This window comes from Hyla sarda, chromosome 5 (genome assembly GCF_029499605.1).
Source record: "Hyla sarda isolate aHylSar1 chromosome 5, aHylSar1.hap1, whole genome shotgun sequence".
Lineage (NCBI taxonomy): Eukaryota > Metazoa > Chordata > Amphibia > Anura > Hylidae > Hyla > Hyla sarda.
This window is the reverse complement of record NC_079193.1, coordinates 48890624-48916174: the sequence shown is the minus strand read 5'-3', so window position 1 is coordinate 48916174 and position 25551 is coordinate 48890624. Positions and strand designations below refer to the sequence as shown.

The 25551-nt window shown below is 40.0% G+C and overlaps 1 protein-coding gene across 12 annotated transcripts in view; it reads left to right on the top strand.

Moving 5' to 3' along the window:
- PARD3 (par-3 family cell polarity regulator) overlaps window positions 1–25551 on the top strand; it is a 613817-nt gene that overhangs the window by 258779 nt on the left and 329487 nt on the right. For all 12 annotated transcript variants that reach the window (XM_056519476.1, XM_056519478.1, XM_056519469.1 and 9 more), the window contains 2 exons: window positions 524–607; window positions 24667–24792. In XM_056519476.1, the coding sequence (XP_056375451.1) occupies window positions 524–607; window positions 24667–24792 (210 nt within the window). The remainder of the gene's footprint in view (window positions 1–523; window positions 608–24666; window positions 24793–25551) is intronic.

Below are 25551 nucleotides of genomic sequence, written 5' to 3'. Positions count from 1 at the left end.
TTAGTACTGAAAGGATTAAGATATTTAAATAGAAGTCATTTCAAATCTGTTTAACATTCTGGAGCCAGTTCATATATTAAAAAAAAGTTTTTCCTGGATAACCCCTTTAATGCTTATATAAAATATTTCCAAATATTTAATTTATGGGATTATTTGAGTGAGCCGGCTTGACGTCCTTGGCAGTGCCAGGTCATGCTAATAATCCTTCTTGTATTCAATCTTATGAGCTGAGCATTATGCACAGGTCATATGTAACTTATGCTTTATAGCTTTATTCCATACATTAGTCTAGGATTCAGTGTCCTCTTTATTAGTGTCTTCACGTTGTTCCTCTTCTTCCATGCCATCAGGCTTATCTTGAGGTATGTAACATTTTTCTCATCTCACGATTCCCTTTGCAGTGTTTTCTTGTGTGTGTCCACATGGGGGTCATAAATGTGATATATTGCAGCCCCCTCCCTCCACTGTTGTGACTCTTAATGGTTGTTTTGTGCTCACAATCCTTCATTTATCTGCATTATAGTGACATGGTGAAGCTGGTGGAAGTCTCCAATGATGGTGGACCTCTGGGGATCCATGTAGTGCCTTACAGCGCCCGAGGCGGAAGGTAATGTTTACTAGGACTCAAGTTCACACATTTGTCAGTACAATCTGTAATATATTTAATACAGCAGAATAGTCTCTGGTAATTTCTTAAATAAAACTTTGCTTTGCTAAAAAGATTTTGATTCTACTAAAAGTAAATTTTGTCCATTTTTGGTTCATTAAAGTGGCATTTTTCTATGTAAAAATAAATAAATAAGATTTTAATAATATAAAAAGTAAAAAAAAAACAGGGCATGCTGGAAGTGGTAGTTTTGCACCATCCTTAGGTTCACAATTTGCAGACAACTGTCACATATGTAATCAATAAATGTCCCTATTCTGCTACAGTAAGCAGAGATTTTTAAAAGCACAAATAATTGATTCAACATGTATATTAGGAAATTGTCTGACTTTTCATTGTACAAAAAAAAGCACATGACCATAACCGGTTTTAATCCCTATATTGGAGAATGGTATGACTTTCCATTATACAAAGAAAAACTATTTTCTGCAATATCCCTTTAAAATGATGCCAAAAGCGGCACAAAAACATTGTATATGACATTGTCAGCAATTGTTTTAATCAAAAATTGCATATACTTCACTGCGTTTTGATGAAAATTAGATCTGCAGCTTTACTTCTACAGATTATTGGTACTGGAAGGATTAAGATTTTTAAATAAAAGTAATTTACAAATCTGTATAACTTTGTGGCACCAGTTGATGTGAAAATATTTGTTTTCTACCGGAGTACCTATTATAAAGGATATTAACATGTATAGCTTGGAAGAACACAAGACAGAGGGGATATGATAGAAACCTTTATATACATAAGGGAATCAACACGGTAAAAGAGGAGAGGAGATTTAAAAGAAAACTACAAAAGGACATAGATTTACATGAGAGGGAAAGGTTTCTGCAGTAATAAGGAAGTATTACTTTACTGAGAGAGTAGTGGATGCATGGAATAGCCGTCCTGTAGAAGTGGTCGCTGCAAATACAGTGAAGGAGTTAAAGCATGCATGGGATAAGCATAAGGCTATCCTTCATATAAGAGAGGGATAGGCAAAGGCTATCCTTCGTATAAGATAAGGATAGGTATAAGGCTATCCTTCATATAAGATAGGGATAGGGATAGGTATAAGGCTATCCTTCATATAAGATAGGGATAGGCAAAGGCTATCCTTTATATAAGATAGGGACAAGGACTATTTATAGTATTCAGGATATTGGGTTGACTACATGGGCGGAATGGTTCTTATCTGCCGACACATCCTAGGTTTCTGAGAGACTTTAAATTGGCACTATCATTTAAAGAGGCACTGTCATTATGAAAAACTTTTTTTTTTTTACATTTTGTAGTACTACGGATAAGATGACTTTTGAAAATATACATTTATTTTTTTTTTAAATGTCAATTTTACTAAAAAATAAGAATATGAAAATAGCCGCCACTAGGGGTCATCTATCCTAATGCAGACAGACTACTCTGTATTTTGCAGCATACTGGATACCGGCCATAAACCATGTTGGTATCCAGTATAGGAGAGCACCACTACAGCCTTCAGCTGTTCCTTAACTACAATTCCCATGATGGAAGTTGTAGTTTTGCAACAGCTGGGAGTACAATCTTTTTAGAACTCTGTTTTAGAGCTGTGTATTCTCCAGCTGTGTGCCTCCAGCTCTTGCAAAACTACAGACAAAGGACATGTGGATAGTTGTAGATTTGCAACAGCTAAAGGCAACACCGCTCTAACACAGTGCTTTACAAACACTGCAGCTCCAACTTTTGCAAAAATACAACTCCCAGCATGCTTTAACAGCCAATGCTTTCTCTGACTCCTGAATGACAAAGAAGCTGATGAGACATCCAGGAGTCTGTGAAAGCTGAATGACAGCTATGTTGATTAGCCTCCAGCTTTACTAGGAAGAGATAGAAAATGTATGCATAAAAACGACTGTGCAGTGATTTGCAGACTGCCAGGCTGCTCCCAGACTCAGAGCAGATGAGTCATCCACATTGAGGGAGAGAGACAGACACGCCCCCTCCACAAGGCAAGAAGAAAAGGCAAGTGAGCAAAATATAAATGCTATTTGCTATGGATATATAGGCCCTAGACACATAAAAAAAATATATGTACATGATCAGGATTAGGTACTGAGTAACATCACTTTTTTTGTCACTATGACAGGTACGCTTTAAACTAAGTTTGTATAGGTTAATATGTTAACTTTTGTAATATATCTTATTAGACTAAATGCTTTGTTTTACTGTTATCACCCTCCCCCCCTGTGACTTGAATTATCTTCTCAAAAAAATCAGCCAAGCTTTGTCCTGTGTCTGCAAGTCAAGCCAATGCAAGTCTATGAAGCTTTCCCCACCAGCTGTGGGGGGACTGCAAATTATAGATGAAGCCTGCAGAGTAGAAATCTGCTGAAAATACCATATACAAGTTATAAAATAGACAGAAAAAGTCACCTGAAATGACAAGTTCCCTTTAACCAGTGTTTTGTATGATCAGAATATTTTTAACTTTTCACTTTGCATTGAACATTAGTTTTATTAGTTACTTGTTAGGGAAATATTCTCCATATTAATGTGAAATCTGCCATATGTTGGAACGTTCCATGAAGTAATTTGGCCATAAATACCAGTATGATGATTCTATATCAATCAGCCAGTTGACTTCCTTTGGCTTTATCTCTAATTTATAGTCCGTTCCATGGTTATAATCCAAATCTTCAACAGATAGATCAAGTGTAAAGTGTTCACATGTCAAGTATAAAATGCAGGTGAGTTATCGGGTATAGTCGGGGTTACATATATCTTCCTGCTGTAGTCCTGTATGTTGGCTTTGTTGCTGCGTGTGTTGAGCTGGAAGATGAATGCTCATATTAAGTAAAATTACAACCATAAATTGCCATTTAAAGACATAACATTCCTGTGAACTTTTCGATCAGCAATTCTGGTTAGAGTTGATTAAAGGCAAATGACATTTATATTAAAGGCTCTAATCGGGTGCTTTTTAGGCTTGATAAATAGTTGTTATTGCTCTAAAGTCTTTTTGCGCATAATAAATCAGGGGGCTTGTCTGGAGCGCACGTTCAGGTAACTTTATGTCTTACTTGAAAACCAAATCTTATTAGAGTTAGATCAAAATGCTCATTGCCGGGAATGGGAACCCAGCCAAAGTGCTCCCTCTGCAACATCCTTAGAAGAATTTGATTTGGACTTTTCAGTTCAACTACTTCAGGATAGAACAAATGTTAAAATATCACTGAAGGTTAAATTTATGAGAGGGAAACTTTCTGATCTGTTTTTTGCTTTGTTTTAGCTGTAGGTGTCAAAACTGACAAAAACTGGGGATCCTTTCCAGCAATACTGTCAGGGGACTTATGCAGTAAAAAGAGTAAATTCTGATAGGACTTTTAGGTAAAGACCGTGAGACCGTGAGAGCCCCGCCCACACCTCGTGATTGACAGTTTTGTGTAACTAATACAATAAAACAGTCGATCACTGCATGTGGGTGGGGTAATCAGTACCCTTACCGCAACTCCTAGGAATCCTGCCATGACTTTTCTGCTTTTTACTCTGATACGTAGAGGTCCTGACATCATAGAGACATGTTAGATGTTTCTCCTACAAAGATAGATGGGTAGATAAACACTTAGTTGAGCACTTCCCCACACTCACTCCAGCAGTCAATAGCAATCTCAGCTCCCATATCCCTATCTATCAAAACTATTAACAGGTCCAAAGTGTTGGGTTTTTAAAATTTTTATGAATGACAATGATACTTTAAATTCTCTACAAGTTTTATGTTGGGTTACTACTTAAAAAGTCACTCTTAGCTCAGACGTAGATGTTGTCACACATTTCTGAATAATATCTCAGCCTCTCAGGTTTAGTTTAACCTGTTGGGGAAGAAGGGCGTATGCATACGCCCTTGCGTCCTGGTACTTAAGGACGAAGGGCGTATCCATACGCCCGTGGGAATTTCGGCACCCGGCGCGTGCTGGGCGGGGACCGGGCCGGGGTGACTGCTGATACCTATCAGCAGGCACCCCGTGCAAATGCCCAGGGGGGGTCATTAGACCCCCCCATGTCGGCGATCGGCGCAAATCGCAAGTGAATTCACACTTGCGATTTGCGCCGATTCCGGGTCATTACGGGTCTATGGTGACCCGGAATAGAAGGGGGATCGCGGGTGTCTAAGACGCCCACGATCCCCCTAAAGCGATAGGAGTGAGGTGGCAGAGTTGCCACCCCTCCTATCTCTGCTATTGGTGGTCTAGACGCGACCACCAATAGCAGATCTGGGGGGGGGGGGGGGTTACTTTCGTTTTCCCCGTCCCGCCCTCCCACAATAGGCGGGGCAGAACGGGGAAAATGAAGAGGAGCGGCGCCGGAGTCCACTTACCCCTCCGGAGGCATATAGTGGTCTCTAGACTGTAGCCCTCCAGATGTTGCAAAACTACAACTCCCAGCATGCCCAGACAGCTGTTTGCTGTGTAGGCATGCTGGAATTTGTAGTTTTGCAACAGCTGGAGGTCTGCAGTTTAGAGACCACTGCACAGTGATCTCTATACTGCCCTCTAGATCTTGCAAAACTACAACTCCTAGCATGCCCACATAGCTGTTTGCTGTCTGGGCATGCTGGGAGTTGTAGTTTTGCAACATCTGGAGGTCCACAGTTTGGAGATCACTGTTCACTGGTCTCTAAATTGTAGCACTCCAGATGTTGCAAAACTACAAATTCCAGCATGCCCACACAGAAAACAGCTGTCTCGGCATGCTAGGAGTTGTAGTTGCGTACCTCCAGCTGTTGCATAACTACATCTCCCAGCATGCCCTTCTGTGATCAGTCATGCTGGGAATTGTAGTTTTGCAACAGCTGGAGGCACACTAGTTGGAAAATACGGAGTTAGGTAACAGAACCCAACTCAGTATTTTCCAACCAGTGTGCCTCCAGCTGTTTCAAAACTACAACTCCCAGCATGTACTGACAGACCGTGCATGCTGGGAGTTGTAGTTTTGCAACAGCTGGAGGCTCACTGGTTGGAAAATACTGAGTTAGGTAACAGAACCTAACTAAAGGTTTTCCAACCAGTGTGCCTCCAGCTGTTGCAAAACTACAACTCCCAGCATGTACTGACAGACCGTGCATGCTGGGAGTTGTAGTTTTGAAACAGCTGGAGGTTTGCCCCCCCCCATGTGAACGTACAGGGTACATTCACACGGGCGGGTTTACAGCAAGTTTCCTGCTTCAAGTATGAGCTGTGGCAAATTTTTCGCAGCAGCGCAAATTCCTAGTGGGAAACTCACCGTAACCCGCCAGTGTGAATGTACCCTAAAACACTACACTAACACCTAATTAAGAGTAAAACACTACATAAACACCCCTTTACAATGTCTCCCCCCCCCCCCCCCCCCCCCCAATAAAAATGAAAAACGTATTGTAAGGCAGTGTTTCCAAAACGGAGCCTCCAGCTGTTGCAAAACAACAACTCCCAGCATTTCCGGACAGCCACTGACTGTCCAGGCATGCTGGGAGTTTAGCAACAGCTGAAGGCACCCTGTTTGGGAATCACTGGCGTAGAATACCCCTATGTCCACCCCTGTGCAATCCCTAATTTAGTCCTCAAATGCGCATGGCGCTCTCTCACTTTGGAGCCCTGTCGTATTTCAAGGAAACAGTTTAGGGCCACATATGGGGTATCTCCGAACTCGGGAGAAATTACACTACAAATGTTGGGGGGCTTTTTCTCCTTTTACCCCTTATGAAAAGGAAAAGTTGGGGTCTACACCAGCCTGTTAGTGTAAAAAAAAAAAAAAAAAAATTATACACTAACATGCTGGTGTTGCCCTTTACTTTTTATTTTCACAAGAGGTAAAAGGAAAAAAAGACCCCCAAAATTTGTAACGCAATTTCTCCTGAGTACGGAAATACCCCATATGTGGCCGTAAAATGCTCTGCGGGCGCACAACAAGGCTCAGGAGTGAGAGCACACCATGTACATTTGAGGCCTAAATTGGTGATTTGCACAGGGGTGGCTGATTTTACAGCGGTTCTGACATAAACCCAAAAAAATAAATACCCACATGTGACCCAATTTTGGAAACTACACCCCTCACGGAATGTAACAAGGGGTATAGTGAGCATTAACACCCCACAGGTGTCTGACAGATTTTTGGAACAGTGGTCAGTGAAAATGAAAAATTTAATTTTCTTGTTTGCACAGCCCACTGTTCCAAAGATCTGTCAAATGCCAGTGGGGTGTGAATGCTCACTGTACCCCTTATTACATTCCGTGAGGGGTGTAGTTTCCAAAATGGGGTCACATGTGGGGGGTTCCACTGTTCTGGCACCACGGGGGGATTTGTAAATGCACATGGCCCCCGACTTCCATTCCAAACAAATTATCTCTCTAAAAGCTCAATGGCGTTCCTTCTCATCTGAGTGTTGTAGTTCGCTCGCAGTGCACTTGATGTCCAAACATGGGGTATTTCCATACTCAGAAGAAATGGGGTTACAAATTTTGGGGGGCATTTTCTCCTATTACCCTTTGTAAAAAAAAGTAAAATTTGGGGAAAAAACTGCATTTTAGTGGAAAAATATTTTTTTTTCATTTACACATCCGACTTTAACAAAAAGTTGTCAAACACCTGTGGGGTGTTAAGGCTCACCGTACCCCTTGTTACGTTCCTTGAGGGGTGTCGTTTCCATAATAGTGTGCGATGTGTTTTTTTTTGCTGTCCTGGCACCATAGGGGCTTCCTAAATGGGACATGCCCCCCAAAAACCATTTCAGAAAAACTCACTCTCCTAAATCCCATTGTTGCTCCTTCGCTTCTGAGCCCTCTAGTGCACCCGCCGAACACTTGACATACACATATGAGGTATTTTCTTACTCGAGAGAAATTGGGTTACAAATTTTGAGAGGATTTTTTTACTTTTACCCCTTGTAAGAATTCAAAAATTGGGTCTACAAGAACATGCCAGTGTAAAAAATGAAGATTTTGAATTTTCTCCTTCACTTTGCTGCTATTCCTGTGAAACACCTAAAGGGTTAACACACTTACTGAATGTCATTTTGAATACTTTGAGGGGTGCAGTTTTAATAATGGGGTCATTTATCGGGTATTTCTAACCAGAAGACCCTTCAAATCCACTTCAAACCTGAGCTGGTCCCTGGAAAATTCCGATTTGGAAAATTTTGCGAAAAATTGGAAAATTGTTGCTGAACTTTGAAGCCCTCTGATGTCTTCCAAAAGTAGAAAACTCATCAATTTTATGATGCAAACATAAAGTAGACATATTGTATATGTGAATCAATATATAATTTATTTGGAATATCCATATTCCTTATAAGCAGAGAGCTTAAAAGTTAGAAAAATGCTAAATTTTCAAATTTTTCATGAAATTTTTTAATTTTTCACCAAGAAAGGATGCAAGTATCGCCGAAAATTTACCACTAACATAAAGTAGAATATGTCACGAAAAAACAGTCTCTGAATCAAATTTATAAGTAAAAGCATCCCAGAGTTATTAATGCTTAAAGTGACAGTGGTCAGATTTGCAAAAAATGCTCCCGTCCTTAGGGTCGTAATGGGCTCCGTCCCCAAGGGGTTAAAGGGGTACTCTGCTGGAAAACTTTTTTTTTTTTATCAAATGGTGCCAGAAAGTTAAACAGATTTGTAAATTATTAAGCAGAAAAGATTATTGGGGGTCAAGGTCAATGATTTGAGGACACAGGTGTATATATCATAATTAGTTGATTTATTCTAATATAATAAAAAGCTAAACAGTGATACCAATAATACACAGGGCCCTTGTGTAATTATGGTGACAACTGTAAATTAGGCAAACAATATGTACATAAAAAATGTATAATAATAATAAGACCACTTATAATATAAATAAAAATAAGAAATAGTCTATAGCAGCAAATGGCAAAAAGTCCAATATTCGGTTATTCCTGCAATGAAAACCTCCAAAAAAAATTGTCCAATAGTCATTAATGTAATCACTGGCAACTGTGCTGCTGTCACCTATAGCAGCAGTGAGAGATGCCACTAACAGCGTTCTGTGTGGTCTCATGTAAGTTTTAAATGGAAGTCATCAGCCACTTTGTTTCATTATGGGTGACACAAGATGAATAAATGGCACAAGAAGCAGCCGGCATGCATAGATAGTGAATCTTCAAACAGTTAATAGTTGTTACTAATTGTAGCCAGTTCCTGCAGCAAGCGATACTTGTATAACATGAGATACTTTTATGCTCACCGCTCCGCTGGTTACTGCAGGGACAGGTTCACCGCTCTGACATCGATCTGTGTGAAGCAGGTATCAGGTTCTTTATGAGATGCTGCGATCTCCCCTGCAGTCTTTTTACTTTCACTTTGTTCGGATTGTCGGTGCCTCTCAAAGCAAGAGAGAACGCCGCCTGGAGACTCGGCCGACTCCTAGGTTGGTGGCGTTTAGGTGGCGGTGGGTCCCAAATGTGGATGCTCCAGCGTTTCCACTGAAGGTGCCGCTCCGGTCCTCGTGGCGATTGAACGCGCGCACGGGGCAGCGTATCAACAGGAGATAAGGTGACAAAGTCTATACTTGGCAGGATGTATAAAATGATGGTCTGGGTGGTCAAATGATTCTAGCTGGACGCGTTTCAATACTTTCTCAGTATTTTCCACAGCAGCAAATGAATATACGACTATATATATATATATATATATATATATGACCTATATTCATTTGCTGCTGAGGAAAATACTGAGAAAGTATTGAAACGCGTCCAGCTAGATTTATTTGACCACCCAGACCATCATTTTATGCATCCTGCCAAGTATAGACTTTGTCACCTTATCTCCTGTTGATACGCTGCCCCGTGCGCGCGTTCAATCGCCACGAGGACCGGACCGGCACCTTCAGTGGAAGCGCTGGAGCATCCACATTTGGGACCCACCGCCACCTAAACGTCGCCAACCTAGGAGTCGGCCGAGTCTCCAGGCGGCGTTCTCTCTTGCTTTGATAGGCACAGACGATCCGAACAAAGTGAAAGTAATAAGACTGCAGGGGAGATCGCAGCATCTCATAAAGAACCGAATACCTGCTTCACACATGCCGGCTGCTTCTTGTGCCATTTATTCATCTTTCATCTTGTGTCACCCATAATGAAACAAAGTGGCTGATGACTGTCATTTAAAACTTACATGAGACCACACAGAACGCTGTGAATGGTATCTCTCACTGCTGCTATAGGGGACAGCAGCACAGTTGCCAGTGATTACATTAATGACTGTTGGACACATTTTTTTGGAGGTTTTCATTGCAGGATTAACCGAATATTGGACTTTTTGCCATTTGCTGCTATAGACTATTTCTTATTTTTATTTATATTTTAGGTGGTCTTATTATTCTAATAAATTTTTTATGTACATATTGTTTGCCTAATAATTTACAGTTGTCACCATAATTACACAAGGGCCCTGTGTATTATTGGTATCACTGTTTAGCTTTTTATTATATTAGAATAAATCAACTAATTATTATTTAAAAATCTTAATCCTTCCAGTGCTTATCAGCTGTTGTATGCTCCACAGGAAGTTCTTTTCTTATTGAATTCCCTTTCTGTCTGACCACAATTCTCTATGCTGACACCTTTGTCCATTTTAGGAACTGTCCAAAGTAGGAGCAGATCCCAATAGCAAACCTGTCTTGCTCTGGACAGTTCCGGACATGGACAGAGGTGTCAGCATATAGCACTGTGGTCAGACAGAAAGGAAATTAAAAAAGAAAATAACTTCCTGTGGATCATATAGTAGCTGATAAGTACTGGAAGGATTATGATTTTTAAATAGAAGGAATTGACAAATCTGTTTAACTTTCTGGCAAATTTTTTTTTTTCCACCGGAGTACCCCTATAAGTAAAGTTCCTCTTGTTAGTCAAATCTATAGCCTGGGCTATTGGTAATGAACACTCCATTAATGCTCAGGGAGATGTAGTCACTGGGTTTATACAAAAAAAGGCTAAAATTGTCTGTACTAGGGGTTGGTGATTATACAGAAAGATTTGCCAATTTTAAATCTGATTTGCTGTTAATATTTTTTTATGTCTTATGAAAGTTGTTCCACTTTCCCTGATCTATGAAGTCAAACTTTTAGTCTAGAGTTTCATACCAGACTTCTGCAGGGATTCAGGACTGCAGGGATTTTAACAAGACTAAGCGAATCAATGGCTGATTCATTGGATTTCAAGTCTGGGAATCTTGCTGTAGATTCGCTCACCTCTAATCATAACCTCTAGACTAAGTGGTGGACATGTGGGTAGAAGCCTGGAGTAAGATGGGCTGTTCCTAAGTTTTGGTAATGGGTGGCCGTAAATCTTGACCTTTCCAGGGCCTTTAGTTTAATAGACTGCATCCTTGTGCACTTTTTGTGCTGTACATTGTGATTTTTTATAGGCAGTCAGGTGAAGAGAGGTCATACTCAGGCTTTCAATATAGTAAATCTGACAAAACACTCATAGATTCATACTAGATTTTTAGATCACAGGGACATTTTGCATACTTATATTATCCCATTAAAAAAAAAAAAAAAAACAACCTATAGACTCTCCTAATGTCAGTTTTGTCAAATACATAGATTCTGCCTGACAATGCCATAGCACTATTTTATGGAGCTTGGTGTTGGGTTCTTCCCCCTGAAACCCTATAAATAAATTTACAGCTCAGCGTTAAAATTTAGGGTCATGTCCCTAAGCACTATATGGACATAATTAATGTTAACGTTCATTTGTCAGATTCGTCATACATTAGAACAAGTCAGATGGTGTACCCTAATGTCTTGTGTCTTAAGTACCAGTCCATATAGAATTAAGTCGGCACCACTCCACCTTCACCAACCATATAGTGCTGGCACAACTGCACTGCAAACTCTCCAGTGCCGGTGTCCACAATGTAGATTCCGTTCAAGACCTTGAGGAGAAGAATTGACACAGCACACAGGATTCATTTGCCAAAACTTGCTGCTTTTATTGCTAAACACAGAGCATACAGACAAGGATGCACTACACCAACAACGCCTTTGGCGTTGTTGATGTTGTGCATCCTCGTCTGTACGTTCTGTGTTCAGCAATAAAAGCATCAAGTTTCGGCAACTAAATCCTGGGTGCTGTGTCAATTCTTCTCCTCAAGGTCTTGTGTCTTCAGGAAGAACCTTTAAGGGGAATCTGGTCTATAACTGGAATCCATTTGGTGTGACCCACTGTATATGATCAATCCCTGTTTTGGCGATAGAACATAATGATTGGTAAGAGAGCCTGTCAGTACATACAGGTCATTCTAGAGGACTGGACACTGATGTAAATACTGTATTTTTATTTAGATTCATAGCTTTTCATTAGACAGGAATATAGTTTTCTAAATGGTTTCCTAGTAAATGCATTTCTTTTTCCTTTCAATAACCGGAACGTGTTGTCAGAGGTGATTTTACACTTCTATGATAAGAACTATATTTATCTCCGCACACTCTTGTGTCTCACTCTTATTGTTATGCCTAGTACAGTCAGTTCTGTGCTGGAGCGGACGGGTTTATTCTCAGAGCTACCATATTCCTCTAAGTGCACTGAAGTATAGAACTTTTTATAGAGGAAATTAGTCTCTTTCTCTGTCCCAGCTTCCTTGGAGCTTTTTGTAGAACCGCAGAGAGTCTTGTGCTACATATAGTACTGGCAAATGGAATGGGTGGATAAAGTCTTAAATGCCGCCAAAATATAATTCTGCAGATTTATTTTCTTGAGTTTTCATCCTCTTAAAGCTATCTCAGACATTTCAGGCCATCTCTTAACACACATGGTAAATTCTTATTTATCCCTATCATTTCATGGAGGCAGAGTGTCATTTTGGCCTCGGATTAGGTGTTTTCTATTAGGGTTTAAATTTACTTGCTAAAAATTAACATGGAAGTCAATGTATGACTAAATCCTCTTCTAATTTAGGACCGATGCTGTAGTGGTGCTTACCAGTTATTATTTTCTTGGTGTGAATACACACCGTACATATACATGACTGTTGTGGCCAATTACAGGCCTCAGCCGTCCTGCAGCAGTTTATGGATATACAGCACATCATTGAAGACTATTGGGACTTATCAGAGCTGGGGTAGGTATCATTCCAAATTAGTAATATATGTTTATTTTTTATTTATTTTTATATAACATGGCTTCACAAGCCCTTAGTTATGGCATTTGCAAGATATAAGTGTTACATGCCATCTTGCTATGTACTCTTGGTTTTAAGAAAAAGTTAACTCCTGATAAATGCTTGAAGATGTTATTGTCCCATTGGATGGATCTTCAGTTTGCCTAATACTTGATGTTTAGTCAATTTCTCTACCTCCTGGATGACCCCATTGAAGATATTCCTGCATATAAGAAAGGTAGATTGCAAAACTGGTAAAGTAGGATGGAAATCCCATTGGGAAGCTGTAATGGTGTTTTGAGCTCCCCATCTCAAAACAAAGAAAATGCAAACCAAGGACAATAGCAAAACACATGTTTGTTTTGTTTTTTTGGGGTGGTGGATGTTTCCTACAGTCCCTATACTTTCATTACATGAAGCATACATTTTGTAGCTAATCTTTTTGTCATCATGATAAGATAACTCTTCTAAGGAGCCTCAATTCATGAAGAATCCTCTTGATGAGCTTAAGCATTTTTCTGAAATCCGAGCATCTTTTTTTTTCTTTCTTGTAGACAAGTGATTAATCCAATGATCAGATGGCAGATGAAATCTATATGGTTCATTAAATCATTCCTAACTTTGATCAAAAGCGCAATCCCATGTAAAATGATACCAGAGATTCATGAGAGATGCCGAACATGGAAAATGATATTCTAAGTTTTGCTCTGTTTCATTTGCAGAACACATAACAGGGTTAGAGTTGTCTTGTATAGATGTCCTACAGTAGTATAAGCCTCCAAAAAGTTTACACTCCCCCATATCAGTATTTTTTTTACCAATGCACTACGTCTACCCAAAGTTTTAGGTGGTCATAACAATTCTTGTACTTAGGCCAACTACACTGCTCAAAAAAATAAAGTGAACACTAAGATAACACATCCTAGATCTGAATGAACGAACTAATCGTATGAAATACTTTCGTCTTCACATAGTTGAATGTGCCAACAACCAAATTATAAAACAATGTCAATGGAAATCAAATTTATCAGCTCATGGAGGTCTGGATATGGAGTCACACTCAAAATCAAAGTGGAAAACCACTCTTTGAAATCCTGAACTTTTAAACCATAAACTATGGGTTTGTTTACTATGATTAAAGTGTTTCCTTTATATTTGTGGGCACGTTTATCCTAAGTAATCCCGTGTCTACTATCTACAAATATACCTATATAGTATATATCTCCTCCTAGTGGAATGGCTGTATATATATATATATATATATATATATATATATATCTTATGGGTATATGCATTATGTCATGGCTACATTGTTATCTGATTGGATACTATTAACCTTACATATATGGTACAACCTTACATATACGGTACTTCAACGAGACTATTCCCCTGAAATAGTATATAGTGTGTCGTGAAATACCTCTAAGCTTAGCAATTCTATCTATAGGATTCAGCTAGCTCAACATATATTTTAACTTGTTTCAAGTTAAACAAGTTAAAATGAGGCTCAGTAGTGTGTGTGTGTGGCCTCCACGTGCCCGTATGACCTCCCTACAACGCCTGGGCATGCTCCTGATGAGGTGGCGGATGGTCTCCTGAGTGATGTCCTCCCAGACCTGGACTAAAGCATCCACCAACTCCTGGACAGTCTGTGGGGCAACGTAGCATTGATGGATGGAGATTCATGTCTGGGGAATGGGCGGGCCAGTCCATAGCATCAATGCCTTCCTCTTGCAGGAACTGCTGACACACTCCAGCCACGTGAGGTCTAGCATTGTCTTGCATTAGGAGGAACCCCAGGGCCAACTGCACCAGCATAGGGTCTCACAAGGGGTCTGAGGATCTCATTCATCTCAGTGCCTAATGGCAGTCAGGTTACCTTTGGCAAGCACATGGAGGGCTGTGTGGCCCCCCCAAAGATATGCTACCCCACACCATTACTGACCCACTGCCAAACCGGTCATGCTGGAGGATGTTGCAGGCAGCAGAACATTCTCCACAGCGTCTCCAGACTCTGTTACGTGCTCAGTATGAACCTGCATTCATCTGTGAAGAGCACAGGGCGCCAGTGGCCAACTTGCCAATCTTGGTGTTCTCTGGCGATCGCCAAATGTCCTGTACTCAGACCACCCTCATGGAGGTTGTTTCTGACCGTTTGAATGGACACATGTACATTTGTGGCCTGCTGTAGGTCATTTTGCAGGGCTCTGGCAGTGCTCCTCCTGCTCCTTCTTGTGCAAAGGTAGCGGTCCTACTGCTGGGTTTTTGCCCTCCTACGGCCTCCTCCACGTCTCCTGATGTACTGACCTGTCTCCTGTTAGCGCCTCCATGCCCTGGACACTACGCTGACAGACACAGCAAACCTCCTTGCCACAGCTTGCATTGATGTGCCATCCTGGATGAGCTGCACTACCTGAGCCACTTGTGTGGGTTGCAGACTCGTTCTCATGCTACCACTAGAGTAAAACCACCACCAGCATTCAAAAGTGACCAAAACATCAGCCAGGAAGCTTAGGAACTGAGAAGTGGTCTGTGGTCACCACCTGCAGAACCACTCCTTTATTGAGAATGGCCTAATTGCTAATTGCCTATAATTTCCACCTGTTATTTGTTCCATTTGCACAACAGCATGTGAAATTGTCAATCAATTGCTTCCTGAGTGGACAGTGGGATTTCACAGAAGTGTCATTGACTTGGAATTACATTGTGTTGTTTAAGTGTTCCCTTTATATTTTCGGAGCAGTGTATATGTACGGTATATATAAAGTATTTTTCCGGACTATGCCATACGCCTTCATATTTAACCCTGACTTCCTCTGGCAGTGGGTTATTGCAGTCAGAAAGTTAAACAGATTTGTAAATTACTTCTATGTAAAAATCTTAATCCTTCCATACGTATCAGCTACTGTTTGCTCCTGAGGAGGTTGTGTAGTTCTTTCCAGTCTGACCACAGTGCTCTCTTCTGCCACCTCTGTCCATGTTAGGAACTGTCCCAGAGCAGGAGTAAATCGCCATAGCAAACCTCTCCTGTTTTGGACAGTTCTTGACACAGCCACTGTGGTCAGACTGAAAAGAACTACACAACTTCCTCTGGAGCATACAGCAGCTGATAAGTACTGGAAGCTTTAAGATTTTTTTATATAAAAGTAATTTACAAATCTGTTTAACTTTTACTTCAAGGAGCCTCTCGGGCCACTGATTCTGATCTTGTATGTTCCACTATTTGCAGTATATATTCTTCCTTCAAATACATGAATCTTTAATAACCACCCGAACATCTTCCATGCCTCATTTTCGAAAAATAAGAAAGTTTACCATTAGGAAATTGAAATAAAGCTTCTTCTTGCTCGCAATCTGTGCTTCTCTCTTGACAATTGGTCGTAACCAAAGTTGCGCTCCACATGGGGTGAGCAGTTGTGTGGGAAATGAGACTCAGCAGGGCCCGTGCTGTTAGCGCAATCAGTACATCACTTGGCGGATGTATTGGATAGGTGTAATGGAAAGCTGAATTCCTTTGCTTAAGGCATGTACTTATCCCAGTATTGTTTTAGATAAATGTCTTCCCACCTCTAAATTGTGATTAGTTAGCATCCTAGGGAAAAAAAACAAATGTAATATGCTCTCGGTAAACACCAAAGCGCTCTCTAAATCCTCTCTGATTGTCCGTAATTTAGCTGAATTCTGTCTTGAAATCTCTGCAGGGGTTTTTGTTCATTTATTGAACTTTATTTTTTTATTTATTTATTTTTCTTATTTAAAAAGAATTGTCCCTGTTTCTGCTCTTTTCAAATTCTCCCTCACCCCCCGGCTCCACTTTGTCTCCCTTGATCGGTAATCATTGACTTGGTATTCGGTATAATAATGGTTTGCCTATCAGTATGTGCCGTGTATTTTACTGCTTGTAATGGGAGCTCTCATTACATAAACCTTTAGAGCGAAAGCTGGTCTAATTTATTATCAATGGACTATACAGCGTCGCCGTAAGCGGTTATATATGTAGCGTGTTGCAGTTTCATAGATTTTTTTGTTTGTTAATATTCATCACAACTCACAGGCTATGTTATAGCTTTTACTAAATAGTTAAAGGGGTATTCCAGGAAAAAAACTTTTTTTTTTTTTTTAGATCAACTGCCTCCAGAAAGTTAAACAGATTTGTAAATTACTTCTATTAAAAAAAAATCTTAATCTTTCCAATAATTATCAGCTGCTGAAGTTGAGTTGTTCTTATCTGTCTGGAAACAGTGCTCTCTGCTGACATCTCTGCTTGTCTCGGGAACTGCACAGATAATTTGCTTCTACTCTTTACAGCTCCCAAGACACATGTCATTAGAGAGCACTTAGACAGAAAAGAACAACTCAACTTCAACAGCTCATAAGTACTGAAAGGATTAAGATTTTTTAATAGAAGTAATTTACAATTCTTGCTGGTAACAAAGAAATGGGGGTCCGGCAACTCACAGTTAGACGCTAGCTGCTAATCGACTTGAGGTCCGTCCATGGGGCAGGGATAAGTGTGGGAAGCTCAGGAGGCGATTAAACGGTTGATTTCGTGCAAAAGCACTTCGTCCGGCCTCGGAATTTACAATTCTTTTTAACTTTCTGGAGCCACTTTGCTGGATAACCCCTTTAATAATTTACAGCAAAGGTCTGTAACTCTTAAGCTGGTTTTTAACTACATCTCCCAGTATTGAAAATTAAAGAATGAAGGCAGAACATGCCGGTGCTAGGACCACTCGGAAATGCTGTCTCATAGACGGCAATGCACTTTTATTTGCATATTCCGCAGAAGGAATAGACATGTCTATTCTTTCTACCGATGCCAAAATTGGAATTTCCGTGGCAGAAACATCTGGCGCTGAAACTTTGCCATGTGAAGAGTGCCGCAGAATTCCATTGAAATCAGCAGAATGTCCGTGCGGAATTCCGCCACGTGAATGTGGCCTAGCTATATGTTTTATCACTATAACTTGGTCGTGTCTTTCAGTACCTAAAGGTCACAACAGGATGTCAATAGTAGAATAATTCCGTCAATCTTAAATCTTCATGCAAATCTTTTTTTCTTTATTGAAACAAAATAAGATACAAAATGAACGCTCTGCGTTCATTTTGTATCTTATTTTGCTTCAATAAAGAGATAAAGATTTGCGTGAAGATTTGAGATTGCAGGAATTCATTCTTCCATTGCCATAACCTTTGTCCACAGGCACCTATACGATCAACAGTGCCAACTTATCTTACCTGAACAACAGGATGTCAGACTCTGACTTCCTGCGGACTCAAGGATGACATCACCACCTACCAGATCCCTCCTACCAGCTGCTTGTCCCCTCCCCACCCAGGTCCATCTGCTATCTCTCTACATCAGGATATATAGCAGGTATTCACCTCTCCTGAGGCTGTGTTCACACATTGCATTTTTTTGCTGCTTTTTTCTGTATTTGCTGTGATTCTCCCCAAATCACTTCAGAATCGCAGCTTGTACCGCAATTGTGCAAAATATGGTAAAAACGTGTAATTTTTCCCAAGGATCAGGAAATTACACGGACTCTGGAAATAGCACATACATAAATGGTCATCCATTGATTCATTCGTATTGGTCCGGTCCCCAAGATCTATGTTCTAGGACCATGTGGGGGGAGATTTATCATTGATTGCATTTATTTATTTATTTTTAGTTTTGCTTACTCCGGGAGCACTAGATATTGCACTTTTTTGCGACTTTAGTGAGTGCGCATAAAGTAGCCAACGGCCTTACCTAAGTAACTTTCAGTCTTCAATATTCGCAAACCCCTCAAAAATGTGGCAAGTCAAAGCCAGGTCCACCCTTGGCTTACAAAAATGTCTTTGAAGAACACTTTTGCAAAAGTCTTTTGTGCAGAAAAGTCACAGAGGACGAGGAGTCATACAAAATGGTAGGGATCGACTGATTATCAGTTTGGCCGATATTCACGATGTTGGACGTTATCGGTATCGGATAATCCGATAATGCCCCACCACACCGCACCCCACCCCCCCACGGCACAGCACCCGTCCCCATCCCCCATCCCCACGGCACCGCACTCCATCCCCCCCCCCCACCACCACACCACAGTGCACCCCCCACGGCACTGCAGCGCACCCCCCAGCGCAGCGCACCTTTATACCGGAATATCGGTATAAGTTATCAGCTATCGACCTTAACCTCCACAGATTATCGGTATCGGCCCTAAAAAATCGATATCTGTCGATCACTACAAAATGGTGTTCTGAAGGGATTTCTTGTTTGTAGCTCATGTGCGCCAAATTTATCAACTCCCTTTGATAGTATTGTAAATGTCGCACATAAGCAAAACCAAAGCAAAAAAATAAAATAAAATTCAAAACTCACTTTCAAGACAACAATGATAAATCTCCACCATTGTCCAAGCAAACTGAGTTCTTAAACATTATCAAACTCTCCTAAAAGATTATGATTTCAAATTTTTTGCCACGTACTAAGAGTATATTAAATAGTGTGATATAGAGTGTGTGGGTATTGGCGGCTCACTCTATAACCTCATACCCGCTATGTAATCGATCAGATCATGTAGATGTCAGTGAAGTAAGAGACGACTTTAGCTGTCAGGTTTATCTTCTGCTTGTCAGAATTTGGAAACTTTTCTTTACTTTTTTTTTTTCCCATTGCCCATGGCCCCCCTGTGATTTCATCTCTTTTATGCTCATTCTATTAACTTTTGATTGATTTTTGTTCTCTTTGTGATTTCCAAGGGATTACACAAGAAAGCTCTCCTGACTGTGTGGATTTGCTCTACTTACTGAGACTTAGGAGAGGCGATCAACCCTTCATGTGGTGTGAAGCCGATGTCTTTGCGGCACACATTGGAAGCAGATCCTATAATCTGTTACTTCTCTATTTGTATTTAATAACCTTAGTAGCGCATTCCTGTGGTCAGGGTACCACTTGCCGGGGAACGCCCTGTCTGGGTTCTTCTCCTAGTGGCTGCACTTCAACGTGAGGATTTATTTTCATCACATCTGGGATAAAATCATGAAAGGCCATAATTCCAAGTCAGATATGAAGGCGCGTTCTCACTGTGTTCCTGGGTTTAGTCTGCTCTCTGGTATTGATTGTGCAGCACGGCATCTATCAGACCATAAATGAAGACACCTGCATGAGAGTATTAGGTCTCCGCTCGGGATATTGGGAGCCCCAACTACTCATCAGTGTATGGAGATTGAGGCAGGAGCTTGATAATAGTTTTATTCTTTTTATGCAAAAGACAGTGTGGGGAGTATTTGGGCAACTTTAATGTTAAACATTTAATTTACCTAAAGCTTCCATCTTTCATCTAATCTAATATGTAGCCCTTTTATTGCTCATTTATAGAGACTGAATTGTTCATTCTTTAACAAATGAAAGGAAGAAAATACAGATGATAAACGGACAACTCCTAACAAAATCTATATATGTAAAACTCAATGTGTGTGTGTGTTTGTGTATGTGTGTATGTATGTTTGTTTGTTCCAGCATCACGTCCAAACGGCTGAAATTAACATGAAACTTGGCACACATGTTACTTATATGTCAACAACAAACATAGGATAGGTGATTTAACCCTTATTCACCCCCATTTGCCAGGGTCAGGTTTTTTGTTTAAAGTCCCATACAAGTCTATGGGAAATATGTTACTGCATAACTGGGAGGACAGGATGGGAGGACGGGATATGACAACAATAGCTTCCTCCTCTGATGATTTTCCTCCACAACAAGGATTAGTAAGGAAAAACCAGGCAACGCCGAGTACTCAGCTAGTACATAACTAAAACACTCAAAACCATGTGGCGTTTGATTCAGAAACCAAGACTATTTTTACTTTAAATTCAATTCAGTTTTACTCACCTTAGAGTCAGCGCATGTGTTTGTGACCAGTGATTTCACATCACTAGGACATAGAGTCACAGATCATGAATATGCTAATTGAGCAGACAGGGCCGCCTCCAGAGTGCAGTTCCCTAAATATAACAGCAGAACCCCAGTGGGACATATCTCTGGGTCTAAGGGTACGTATTTTAGTCAGTGATCCCTCATCAGACTCCTGTTCACCCACAATATAGGCCAGTGTGTTGAGTTTAGTGTAGGTGAACAGGCTGACCGTTTTCCTTTAAATAAATCTGTCAATTTGAATGGAAGATGTGGTATCACAAGATATGTCACCTTTTCCATGGTCGTCTTTGTAGCCCTGATTCACATCAATGAGATTTATATCAGGCTCGCCCTACCCGTATAGACTACAGTTGAGGGATGATTGTAGGGCAGTATGCGAGGATTGTGGTGGCGCAGGAGCTGGACACTCTGGGAGCGGAGGCAGGGAGCGCAAACGGGGCACAGCTGGTGTCAGAGCTGCTGAACTAAAGGGCTTTCATGTTGCACACGAACTCAAAATACCCCAAATATCTTAAAACTTCTGATGATTTTTAAGATGGTATTGTAAGCATGGTGTGAACAGTCTCCCTCTCTAAGGGTATGTTTACACTTATGAACTTCAGCAAGTTGATCTGCATTGTTCAAAATGGTCTGGAACCAGTACTTATGTCTGCAACAATCTGCACCTCTTTGAACACATTCAATCTTTCATTGGAATTGGCCAGTCTTCCTTCAAAATCTAATTCTTCATTGGAGGTTCTGCTATTGAACTTCCGATGTGTGAACTAAGCAGAGGGATTCCCATCAAGATCAGTAATAGGCTAATTCTATTGGATTCCATGCAGAATTTGCATGGAGTGAATTGGGCCTTACTCTCTTGCTTATGCATTATTTAAGAGATTTATCACTCTTTTCATACTTATTGCTTTTATATGAAAAACATTTTAACTTACTTTTGCTTACTTGTGACCTATTTATCAAATTGCAAGAAGCAGAAAAGTTTTCCCTTATGTATATATCCAAAGTTCTTTATCTACCCTTTATTACAGATTGCTAGAGTGACGGGGAGGGGGGGGGGGGGCGTACCGCATCGGGTGACCGGGAAGCAGTTTACGTGACTCTCTGTAACTAGGCAGGTTGAGTATATGGGACCATAATGGCAGCTGTGTGGCTATCCCCTAAATGTGGAGTGGCAGCCCAGTATCCAGTCATAGCCGCTAGATGGTAGCATAAAGTTTTAATACCTGCTTTATAAGTTCTGCCGAGCAAATTTCATTTAAGCCTTTATCATTTAGTATTTCAATTATTCTGATTTAAAGTGGAAATAAAAGAAAGAGGTAAGTGAGCCTCTGTGTATCTATCCCGCAGTTGCTTGGAGATGGGATGATTATTGCACGTGAGCTGCTCCTGTTGGATATTACAGGGAGGATTTTATTGGCACTGCTGAGCATGTTATAGCAGTCGGTTTTCCACAGCTTTATTCCCTGATAACTATCACACGTGCACCATGTTGCTTTAATTACGAATATCTCTAAAAATCATTTCTTCCACTGACTCAAAAAGCCCCCGGATCTCCAATAGCGGCCTTTTGCTGCTTTAAATCGATCACAACCATGCTGTGCCAACTAGAAAGCTTTACCTTTCAGATTAAATGTATTAATCTCTCTTTAATTAGATTTTTACTGAAATGCAGTGTTTCGTCAATGTTTGCCCCCTACCATGTTTTTACTGAAAGATAATATTAGTATTTGTAATGTAGTTTCTATTGTTTCTTCTAGTTTCAACTGTAGTTTCTAGTGTGTGAGATTGTTAAATTGTGATTGACATAATAATGGTAATGTAGTAGTAATATCATTATATAATGAAGTCCTGTAACCATTGGATTCACCACATATATTGCATTTGTGTTACCCATAAAAACCATCTTAGGGTATGTTAACACGTATCATCAGCACTATGACACTTGTATATGTCGGAATGCCAGCAAAAAAGGTACTTCTCTGAAAGCCTCTTTTTGCCAACTTAGTGTCCATCTCTCCTAAATGCCGAATAGGTTGTTTCACTTGTGCAAATTCATCCTACTGGCTGCCAGGATACATGTAGCTACCAACTGGAAGTGCCCTGGCCTATCCCTTTATAGTGATTGGTAGAATTAACCTCATCATGTTGTCAGAAAAGCTAAATGCCAAGAGGAATGATGTTGTAGGCCATTTTGACAGGTGTGAGCTCCCTGGCTGTCGTCCTCCCACTGTCCTAACTTTAGGTATTCGCTGTCCCTGTGCTGACGTACCATATATTTGCATACATGCTGGTTGTTTAGCCCCACTTTAGCCCATTGTTTATTGACAAGCATTGTGTGCTTTGTTTTTGGTTTGTGTTATACTCTCTGCTTTTCTCATTGTCGTGCTGGGTTGCATCCCAAGCTTTTTGCCATTCTATGTTATTTTTGCCATTCTATGTTATTTTTGCCATTCTATGTTATTTTTGCCATTCTATGTTATTTTTGCCATTCTATGTTATGTTTCAATTAACTTGATCTGTTTGAAACTAGAAAGGTACTTTAAAGGGGTTCTCCGCTGGAAAACATTTTTCTTTAAATCAACAGGTCCCAGAAAGTTAAACAGATTTGTAAATTACTTCTATTTAAAAATCTTAATCCTTCCAGTTCTTATCAGCTGCTATTTGCGCCACAGGAAGTTTTTATTTTTGAATTTCCTTTCTGTCTGACCAAAGGGCTTTCTGCTGACACCTCTGTCCAGGTTAGGAACTGTCCAGAGCAGGATATGTTTACTATGGGGATTTGCTCCTACTCTGGACAGTTCCTGACCTGGACAGAGGTGTTGGCAGAGAGCACTGGGGTCAGACTGGAAAGAAACTTAAAAAGAAAAGAACTTCCTCTGTAGTATACAACAGCTGATAAGTACTGGAAGGCATAAGATTTTTAAATAGAAGTAATTTACAAATCTGTTTAACTTTGTGGCACCAGTTGATTTAAAGAATTTTTTTCCTAGCGGAGTACCCAGTTAACGTTTACCCTGGCTTACAGTGTGTCGTAGAGTTAAATTCACTGGATTTTTTTTTATTTTTTTTTTTTAACTCTGCCATGTCTGCTTCTCCACTGTATGCACTTCTATTTTGGACTGAGCAGCCTGGTAGACTATGGTATTCCACCCCACAATAGTAATGCATATTCTTGATTACTGATGACACGTGCAATTGCAATCTGACAACCCCCCTCAAAAAAAAGTCTTTATAATCAGCTTATTTTATTTTATTTATTTATTTATCTTTACCCGGCACCTTATGTTATCTTTAGGTAAAAATCTGATTAATAATACAGGTTGAGATTTATGATGTCATTGTGAATAGGTCAGGCAGTTCCTCCTTAGAAAGTGATCAAACTTTGTATTGCTTTGTATTACAAATAATTCCTTATAGCTTCTTTAAGTTAAGGCTACACCATCATTTGCATGGATACATTTTGTATTCCTAGTTCGGTGGGTCACAATTTCACCAGTGCAAGTGAAGGAAAAGATCAGCAATAATAGATTTAAAATTATCATTGATCGTCATCAATCCTGGTGGTGGAAACATTTTCAGCAGGATAGATAAATGTATATTCTGCCAGTAGTAACATTACTTATAACCGTCAGATACTTACTGTACCGGTTTGGACACCACAATCTTTCTCTGATGGTTTACAAAGTTATGCTGTATAAGAGCGTTTTGAATGCTACCAGTGAAAGAGGGACACCTTAATTTTTTCAGCTATTTAGTATACTGTGGATATGTTCAATTGGTTTGTTTGAGGATTTTTTATTCTATCAAGTTTGTATATTTTTAGGTCCATTTAGTTTTGGCATCCTCTGAGAAGTTGTTCTCTGCTCATGTATTGTGTGAATATTACTATTTACACAAGTCATTACGCGTTAGCGGAAATCTTGCATGTATAATGATTTGTAATCTTAATGTTGCAGAACCCTTGGCTTATTAGTAAAACGGCTGGAGAAAGGAGGTAAAGCTGAACGGGAGAATCTGTTTCACGAAAACGATTGTATCGTCAGAATTAATAATGGTGACCTTCGTAACAGAAGATTTGAACAGTAAGTTCTATTTGTAAAACTAGCAAGTACAAAATATACTAATATACTTACAGAAAATTGCGTTAGAAATGTCACGCTTCTGCCCAACCCTTTCACAAAGCAGTAGTAAAGCTTTAGATGTTCTGTATGTGAAAAATCTTATTTAGTCAGCAGCCACCCAACATTGTAGTAGTGAAGAATTATCATGGGTAGGTATCCAGCAGCCATGTGAGCTTCTTACCTTATTGCAATATGTGTCTTTATGGGATTTCTGGCAATACTACTCAGTCCACTGTTCCAGTGATGCTTAAAGGGGTATTCCAAGCCAAAACTTTTTTTTTTTTATATATATATATCTATATCAACTGGCTCCGGAAAGTTAAACAGATTTGTAAATTACTTCTATTAAAAAATCTTAATCCTTCCAATAGTTATTAGCTTTTGAAGTTGAGTTGTTGTTTTCTGTCTAACTGCTCAATGATGATGTCACGTCCCAGGAGCTGTGCAGTTCCTATGGGGATATTCTCCCATCATGCACAGCTCCTGGGACGTGACATCATCATTGAGCAGTTAGACAGAAAACTTCAGAAGCTAATAACTATTGGAAGGATTAAGATTTTTTAATAGAAGTAATTTACAAATCTGTTTAACTTTCCGGAGCCAGTTGATATATATATAAAAAAAATATTTTGCCTGGAATATCCCTTTAACTCCCTCTGATCACTTCTTCCTGGTGATCATTTTAGCACATAGGAAATGCCCACTCAGCTGGTCACCGGC